Genomic DNA, 8868 nt, shown 5'->3' on the forward strand with positions numbered 1-8868 from the left:
CCTCTGTCAGACTCAGGAACTTTTTTGTGTCAATCCCTTCAGATGCAAAGTTTGGGATATGACACTCCAAACCCCACTCTCTCAACTTGGTCTCGACAAAGGCGTCCATTATAACAGACGGGGGAAAAAAACAAAACAAAACCCCAAGAGTAGAATTAAGCTCTCTGAATGAATGAATGAATGAATGAATGAATGAATGAAGTGCTTGCAGTGTCCACATCTATATGAAACCAGTGCTGTGACTGAGCTATCTCTGTCAGCATTGGATCTGACCAGCTTTATGCTGTCCACCTAACACGAAGTCATCCAACTGACGCGAGGTCATCAGACAGACACTATGTGTTCCAACCGATGCAAGGTCATCCAACCGATGCGAGGTCATCAGACAGACACTATGTGTTCCAACCGATGCGAGGTCATCCAACCTGCGCTGTACTGTTGGCATTGACAAGCCTGTGCTGTTACGCGAACAGGGAAATGAGTCTAAATGTCATCTGACACGTTTAGGATCTTTTTTGTGGTTTTTGGGTTTTTTTTTCCTACAGCCTGTGCTGTGCCTTTCACTTTGGCAACCTTGTGCTGTTATGTGAAAACGGAGATGGATGTGGATTTCTGACACAATGTAATCCCACCAGTCAACCAGTTTCTTCAGTTCAATATATAGTTTTATTTCATTTTGTAACACACATCAACATGACATCTAGATTGGCACAGTAAGATCTTTTTTTTTTTTTTCATTTTACTTTACAAACACTAGCACATCTTCCTTGGACATCTTTGGAAGGTCAAAGGCGTGCATGTTAAAGGAGGCCACCACCAATGAGATGAACTCCCGGTTGGCTTGAGGGATGGTGGTGTCGCTGCACAGTTCCTGCAGTAGCCGAGTCATAGCGGCGGTATCGTCTGCGTTTACCTCGAACTCATCGTATTCCTCTGGAAGCAGCTGCTTGTATTGCATCAGTACGTCCAGGGCGCATTGGACATTCAGGATCCTGTTCTTGTAAAGGGGTGTCGTGGTCATGTTTTTGAGATGCGCGACCTTATCGCCGAGCGCAGAACGCACCTTCTCCGTCAAATGCACAACGGGAGGATTTCTCCTGACTGAAACATACAATACAAACAAACAAACAAACGTGCAGAAGATTATCACTTTGGCTGAACAAACAGCGTGTGGTGGTGATCGTTCGTATTCCAGGCCTTGATCAATTCGCTCAGCATAGCACATACTCACCAGACTTCCCCTGGGGTCCGCATTCTAGCAGGTCTAAATACATGTATTTATCCACCTGAAAAACGACCCGTAGGAATTTCATTGCGCTTTCCTCGCTCTCGAGGTAGCGATCGATGAGTTTGGGCATCATCTCAACCTGATTGATCTTGCAGTGATAAGACCTGAGGAGATCATTATCCGAATCTCCTGTCCGTAAACAATCCACATAGCAGCTCACGTGGCTGTGTTTCTCTGCTATGTCGTGCTTCCACGCCTGCAACATCTGGATGCGCGAAGTCCACTTGATTGAGCCTGGGCTCTGGGCACTGTCCGCTTCTGCCTTCAGCATTTCTTCTAACACTTTGTCCACCGTGTTCACATCGACGGGGCTCGCCATGGTCACAGACTTTTGGTGTAGCAGCGCACAGGCTTAGTACGCAGAAAGAGAGAGGGTTGTGAATAAATGGAGCTGTTGTTCTGCAGTCTACTTGTAAGCATTTATATACGCATGTGACGCGATGTTATCCAACCTGTGCTGTACTGTTGGCATTGGCAAACCTGTGCTGTTACGCGAACACGGAGATGAGTCTAAATGTCATCTGACATGTTTGGGTTTTTGTTGGGTTTTTTTTGTTTAGTTTTGTTTTTATACAGCCTGTGCTGCACCTTTCACTTTGGCAACCTTGTGCTGTTACGCGAAAACGGAGATGAATGTGGATTTCTGACACAATGTAATCCCACCAGTCAACCAGTTTCTTCAGTTCAATATAGTTTTATTTCATTTGTAACACACACCGACATGACATGTAGATTGGCACAGTAACATTTTATTTCATTTTATTTTTTTCCATTTTACTTTACAAACACTAGCACATCATTCATAGGCATCATCGGAAGGTCAAAGGCGTGCATGTTGAAGGAGGCCACCACCAATGAGATGAACTCCCGGTTGGCTTGAGGGATGGTGGTGTCGCTGCACAGTTTCTGCAGTAGCCGAATCATAGCGGTGATATTGCGATTGTTTACCCCAAACTCGGCGTATTCCTCTGGAAGCAGCTGATTGTATCGCATCAGTACGTCCAGGGCGCAGTTGACATTCACGATCCTGTTCTTGTAAAGGGGTGTCGCCGTCATGTTTTTGAGATGCGCGACCTTATCGCCGAGCGCAGAACGCACCTTCTCTGTCAATTCCACCACGGGAGGATCTTTCCTGACTGAAACGAAACAATACAAACAAACAAACAAACAAACAAACAAAAAACATGCAGAAAATTATTACTTCAGTTGAGCAGCAGCAGAAGCAGCAGCAGCAGCAGCGTGTGACGATCCCTCCCCTTGTTGAGGCCTTGATTATTTTGCTTTCGGTCGCACATACTCACCAAACTTGCCACTGGGTCCGTCTTTTAGCAGGTCCAAGTAGAGGAATTTCTGCGTCTGAAATAAGACCTGTAGGAATTTCATTGCGCTTTCCTCGCTCTCGAGGCAGCGATCGATGACTTTGTACATCAGTTTAACTGGATTCTCCTTAGCATGATAACAGTCAAGGAGCTCAGCATCTGACTCTGAATCTGTCAGGATAAGATCCAGAAAGCGTCCAATACCATGGTGTTTCTCTGCTATGTCGTGCTTCCACCCCAGCAGCATCTGGATGCGCGAAGCCCACTTGATTGAGCCTGGCCTCTGGGCATTGTCCGCTTCCACCTTCAGCATTTCTTCTAACACTTTATCCACCGTGCTCGCCATGGTCACAGGTCACTTTGGTGTAGCACACAGGCTTAGTACAAAGAAAGAAAGAGAAAGAGAGAGAGAGAGAGAGAGAGAGAGAGCGAAAGCGAGAGCAAGAGCAAGACAGACAGACAGACAGAGAGCAAGAGAGGGTTGTGAATAAATGGAGCTGTTTTGTTCTGCAGTCTACTTACATTTATATACGCATGTACACATTTGCTGGGGGTGGCCAGGCAAACCCAACGGACTCGACACTATCAGAGGAGCGATCGGCAGTCGGACACTCACCACTTGATGGTCTTACAAACCGGCCCTGTTCTGTCCAACCGATACGATGTTGCCAAACATGCACTGTACTGTCCGTCTGACGCGATGTCATCCAACCAGAAATGTTGTGTCCAAACGACACGACGTTATCCAACCGGCACTGTCGAGTCCACCTGACCCGACATTACCAACCCGGCACTGTACTGTCCGTCTGACGCGATGTCATCCACCCGCGACTGCGGATTTCACGGCTAAACAGGTGTTGGATGAGATGTCCTCACACGACAGGGGACACTACTCTGATTCAGAAGAAGACGTGTCTGAAGAATCTGACGTGGTGGATGAACGCGAGGACGAGGGTTGTCGCGCAGGAGAAGAGGCTGAGGCTGAGGAAGAAGAAGAAGAAGAAGAAGAAGAAGAAGAAGAAACTGAAGAAGAAGAAGAAGAAGTAGAAACATACATGTCCAAGAACAACACTATCAAATGGTCCTCAGTGGCATTTTACAAAGATCGCAGGGTAATAGGGCAACACGATGATGATGCCGATGTTGATGATGAGGATGTTGATGATGATGATGATGATGATGACAATGTCAGAGATATGAGGATAAGAAAGAGAAGGAGAAGAAGAAGGGGAACAACAGCTACAGCAGAAGCAAACCAATCGGGACCCACCGCGTACGCGGTTGCCAATGCCCAAGACATTGTGTCAACATTTCTCATGTTTCTCACACCGGCGATAGAAAAAGTTGTGCTAGACATGACAAATCTGGAGGGTTTCCGAAAGTACGGAGAAAACTGGAAAGACATGAGTCGTACCGACTTGCGCGCCTACATAGGGCTGCTAATCTTAGCCGGTGTCTACAGGTCCCGAGGCGAGGCCGCAGCCAGTCTATGGGACGCGGAGAGCGGTAGGGCAATTTTCCGCGCCACCATGCCTCTCAAAGTGTTTCACACTTACTCGAGAATGCTACGCTTTGACGATCGCGAGTCGAGACCCGAGAGACGCGCCACTGACAAACTGGCAGCCATAAGAGAGGTGTGGGACAAATGGGCAGAGCGGCTTACTTACCTCTACAACCCAGGGCCTGACATAACAGTGGATGAGCAACTGGTTCCCTTCAGAGGTAGTAGTAGTAGTTGGCATACAATAAATGCTTTTGTTGTGTGCGTGTGTGTGTGTGTGTGTGTGTGTGTGTGTGTGTGTGTGAGTGAGTGAGTGAGTGAGTGATTTGATATCAATTATTTGATTTGGTTTGTTATTCTGATTCTTTTTTCCCTTTGTCTCTGTCTTACACACACACACACACACACACACACACACACACACACAATAGGTCGTTGTCCTTTCCGACAGTATATGCCAAACAAGCCGGCCAGGTATGGAATCAAGATATGGGTGGCGTGTGACTCAAAGTCAAGCTACGCGTGGAAAATGCAAGTCTACACCGGGAAGCCGACCGCCGGCGGTTCGGAGAAAAACCAGGGCATGAGGGTTGTGCTCGATGTCACAGAGGGGCTGACGGGGGGCAACAAAACTGTCACGTGTGACAACTTCTTTACCTCTTACGAGCTTGGACAGCGCCTCTTAGAGAGGGACATCGCCATGGTCGGTATGGTCAGAAGAAACAAGCCCGAACTCCCGCTCGCGCTGCTCACGTCCAAGAACAGGCAAGTTTTCTCCTCAAAGTTTGCATTCACGCCCGACACCACTTTGGTGTCCTACATGGCAAAGGAAAACAAGAACGTTTTGCTCATGAGCACGTTGCACACAGAGGCTCCCGACGACGTTGTCGCTGGCCGTCGCAAAGACGGGAAACTGGCCATCATTCTAGACTACAACAGCTACAAAGGAGGTGTAGACAACTTAGATAAGGTGATTGGAACATACAGCTGTAGAAGAATGACAGCCCGCTGGCCCTTGGTCATCTTTCACAACATCATCGATGTTTCTTCGTACAATGCCTTTGTGTTATGGCGAGAGATCAACCCCGGCTGGCTGCCGGGTAAACGAAACAAAAGGAGGCTGTTCCTGGAGCAACTGGGAAAGGCGATGGTGACTCCGCTCATCCAAAAAAGGGAGCGTTTGCCTCGCACGGCAGCGTTTGCCTCGGTCGTGAGAGCTGTTCAGAAAAGTAGTGCTAAATGTCACGATTGGCCTGAGGAGGAGGAGGAGGATGAGGAGGCTGCAGAAGAAGAAGAAGAAAAACAACAATGAAAACGACAAGAGCAGCAGCAGCAGCCCATGACAATGACCACCACCACCACTACCTCATCAGCTGTCAGCCCACCTGGAACACACAACAAGAGGAAGAGGTGTCAGATATGCCCAGCAAAGAAGGACCGTAAAACACAGACTGTGTGCTCTGGTTGTAAGACATTTATATGCAAAGGATGTACACTGCCATACTGCCTGACCTGTGCGCATTTCAATTTAGGAGCTGACATTAGCGGTGGAGAGGCTAGAAGGAGACATGTCTGAAAGACGGACTGACTGACTGACTGACTGACTGACTGACTGACTGAAATAGTGTGTATAGACTGTAGGCGGCGCTACAATAATAAGACACCAGCCCTGCCACCTTAGCATAGTTCTGGGGTGGGTCGGGATCGATGTGACCCCTCTGTGGACACTTAGCCCTGCTGCCCCAAAGCTATGCAGCTTAGCATTGTCCTGGGGTGGGTCGGGGTCAATGTGACCCCTCTGTGGACACTTAGCCCTGCTGCCCCAAAGCTATGCAGCTTAGCATTGTCCTGGGGTGGGTCAGGGTCAATGTGACCCCTCTGTGGACACTTAGCCCTGCTGCCCCAAATGTGAATGTCAATGTGACCCTCTGCCTTCCTTCGACAACCATATTAGAATTACTGCTGCAATACTGTGTATAGTCTCTAGATGGTGCTAAAATGATGAGACACCAGCCCTGCCCCAGCCACATTAGCATTGTCCTGGGTGGGTCAAATGTGACCCTCTGTGGACACTTAGCCCTGCTGCCCCAAGCTGCATTAGCATTGTCCTGGGTGGGGGGTTCAATATGACCCTCTGTGGACACTTAGCCCCGCTGCCCCAAGCTGCATTAGCATTGTCCTGGGTGGGTCAATGTGACCCTCTGCCTTCCTTCTACAACCATATTAGAATTACTGCTGCAATACTGTGTATAGTCTCTAGATGGTGCTAAAATGATGAGACAACAGCCCTGCCCCAGCCACATTAGCATTGTCCTGGGTGGGTCAAATGTGACTCTCTGTGGACACTTAGCCCTGCTGCCCCAAGCTGCTTTAGCATTGTCCTGGGTGGGGGGGTCAATGTGACCCCTCTGTGGACACTTAGCCCCGCTGCCCCAAGCTGCATTAGCATTGTCCTGGGGTGGGGGTCAATGTGACCCCTCTGTGGACACTTAGCCCCGCTGCCCCAAAGCTGCATTAGCATTGTCCTGGGGTGGGTGGGTCAATGTGACCCCTCTGTGGACACCTAGCCCCGCTGCCCCAAAGCTGCACTAGCATTGTCCTGGGGTGGGGGTCAATGTGACCCCTCTGTGGACACTTAGCCCCGCTGCCCCAAAGCTGCACTAGCATTGTCCTGGGGTGGGGGTCAATGTGACCCCTCTGTGGACACTTAGCCCCGCTGCCCCAAGCTGCATTAGCATTGTCCTGGGTGGGTCAATATGACCCTCTGTGGACACTTAGCCCCGCTGCCCCAAGCTGCATTAGCATTGTCCTGGGTGGGTCAATGTGACCCTCTGCCTTCCTTCTACAACCATATTAGAATTACTGCTGCAATACTGTGTATAGTCTCTAGATGGTGCTAAAATGATGAGACAACAGCCCTGCCCCAGCCACATTAGCATTGTCCTGGGTGGGTCAAATGTGACCCTCTGTGGACACTTAGCCCTGCTGCCCCAAGCTGCATTAGCATTGTCCTGGGTGGGGGGTTCAATATGACCCTCTGTGGACACTTAGCCCCGCTGCCCCAAGCTGCATTAGCATTGTCCTGGGTGGGTCAATGTGACCCTCTGCCTTCCTTCTACAACCATATTAGAATTACTGCTGCAATAGAGTGTATAGTCTCTAGATGGTGCTAAAATGATGAGACACCAGCCCTGCCCCAGCTACATTAGCATTGTCCTGGGTGGGTCAAATGTGACCCTCTGTGGACACTTAGCCCTGCTGCCCCAAGCTGCATTAGCATTGTCCTGGGTGGGGGGTTCAATATGACCCTCTGTGGACACTTAGCCCCGCTGCCCCAAGCTGCATTAGCATTGTCCTGGGTGGGTCAATGTGACCCTCTGCCTTCCTTCTACAACCATATTAGAATTACTGCTGCAATACTGTGTATAGTCTCTAGATGGTGCTAAAATGATGAGACAACAGCCCTGCCCCAGCCACATTAGCATTGTCCTGGGTGGGTCAAATGTGACCCTCTGTGGACACTTAGCCCTGCTGCCCCAAGCTGCATTAGCATTGTCCTGGGTGGGGGGTTCAATATGACCCTCTGTGGACACTTAGCCCCGCTGCCCCAAAGCTGCACTAGCATTGTCCTGGGGTGGGGGTCAATGTGACCCCTCTGTGGACACTTAGCCCCGCTGCCCCAAAGCTGCATTAGCATTGTCCTGGGGTGGGTGGGTCAATGTGACCCCTCTGTGGACACCTAGCCCCGCTGCCCCAAAGCTGCACTAGCATTGTCCTGGGGTGGGGGTCAATGTGACCCCTCTGTGGACACTTAGCCCCGCTGCCCCAAGCTGCATTAGCATTGTCCTGGGTGGGTCAATGTGACCCTCTGCCTTCCTTCTACAACCATATTAGAATTACTGCTGCAATACTGTGTATAGTCTCTAGATGGTGCTAAAATGATGAGACACCAGCCCTGCCCCAGCCACATTAGCATTGTCCTGGGTGGGTCAAATGTGACCCTCTGTGGACACTTAGCCCTGCTGCCCCAAGCTGCATTAGCATTGTCCTGGGTGGGGGGTTCAATATGACCCTCTGTGGACACTTAGCCCTGCTGCCCCAAGTTGCTTAAGCATTGTCCTGGGTGGGGGGGGGGGGGGGGGGGGGTGTCAATATGACCCTCTGTGGACACTGAGCCCCGCTGCCCCAAAGCTGCATTAGCATTGTCCTGGGTGGGGGTCAATGTGACCCTCTGCCTTCCTTCTACAATCATATTAGATTTACTGCTGCAATACTGTGTATAGTCTGTAGATGGAGCTACAATGATAAGACACCAGCCCTGCCCCTGCCACACTAGGGTTGTCCTGGGGGGGGTCACTGTGACCCTCTGCCTTCCTTCTACAATCATATTAGATGTACTGCTGCAATACTGTGTATAGTCACTAGGCGGCGCTACAACGATGAGACACCAGCCCTGTCCCTGCCATTGTCCTGGAGGGGTCACTGTAACCCTCTGTGGGGTGAAATGGAAAGACATCACGAGGGTTAATCAGTTCTTCTCTGACCTGGCTGGCTTTTATGGATTTTTTTCAAGATCTCCAGAGAAAACCAGTGTGCGTGACACAGTGGTGGCACACAGACTCCCAAGAGCAAACAGAGTGAGATGGAACATCCATATCTGTGCAGTGAACACTGTTTTAGCACAAAGGTGACATCATCCAGTGTTTTAAAAGCATTAGGGGAGGTTGAGCCTACCACTGTGCGAGAAGCTAGAAGGTTTG

At 49.9% G+C, this 8868-nt stretch overlaps 2 protein-coding genes across 3 annotated transcripts; one reads left to right on the forward strand and one right to left on the reverse strand.

Annotated features, from left to right (window-relative positions):
* Positions 1-1682: 1682 nt before the first annotated feature.
* Positions 1683-4544, reverse strand: LOC115580000 (uncharacterized). Of its 2 annotated transcripts, none has more exons than XM_030413805.1 (3): positions 4275-4544; positions 2590-2984; positions 1683-2424 (listed from the first exon to the last, which is right to left on the reverse strand). In XM_030413805.1, exons 2-3 carry the CDS (start codon positions 2951-2953, stop codon positions 2063-2065), a joined length of 726 nt encoding a protein of 241 aa, XP_030269665.1. In that variant the 5' UTR covers positions 2954-2984; positions 4275-4544; the 3' UTR covers positions 1683-2062. The 2 variants fall into 2 exon arrangements, with proteins under 2 accessions (XP_030269665.1, XP_030269664.1); XM_030413804.1 differs by lacking the exon at positions 4275-4544 and adding an exon at positions 3224-4074.
* Positions 3663-5684, forward strand: LOC115580340 (piggyBac transposable element-derived protein 4-like). Its single transcript, XM_030414598.1, has 3 exons — positions 3663-4329; positions 4540-5337; positions 5641-5684. The coding sequence occupies exons 1-3, from the start codon at positions 3663-3665 to the stop codon at positions 5682-5684; spliced, it is 1509 nt and encodes a 502-aa protein (XP_030270458.1).
* The last annotated feature ends 3184 nt before the right edge of the window (positions 5685-8868 follow it).

The sequence above is a fragment of the Sparus aurata genome, chromosome 4, assembly GCF_900880675.1.
Source record: "Sparus aurata chromosome 4, fSpaAur1.1, whole genome shotgun sequence".
Taxonomy (NCBI): Eukaryota; Metazoa; Chordata; class Actinopteri; order Spariformes; family Sparidae; genus Sparus; species Sparus aurata.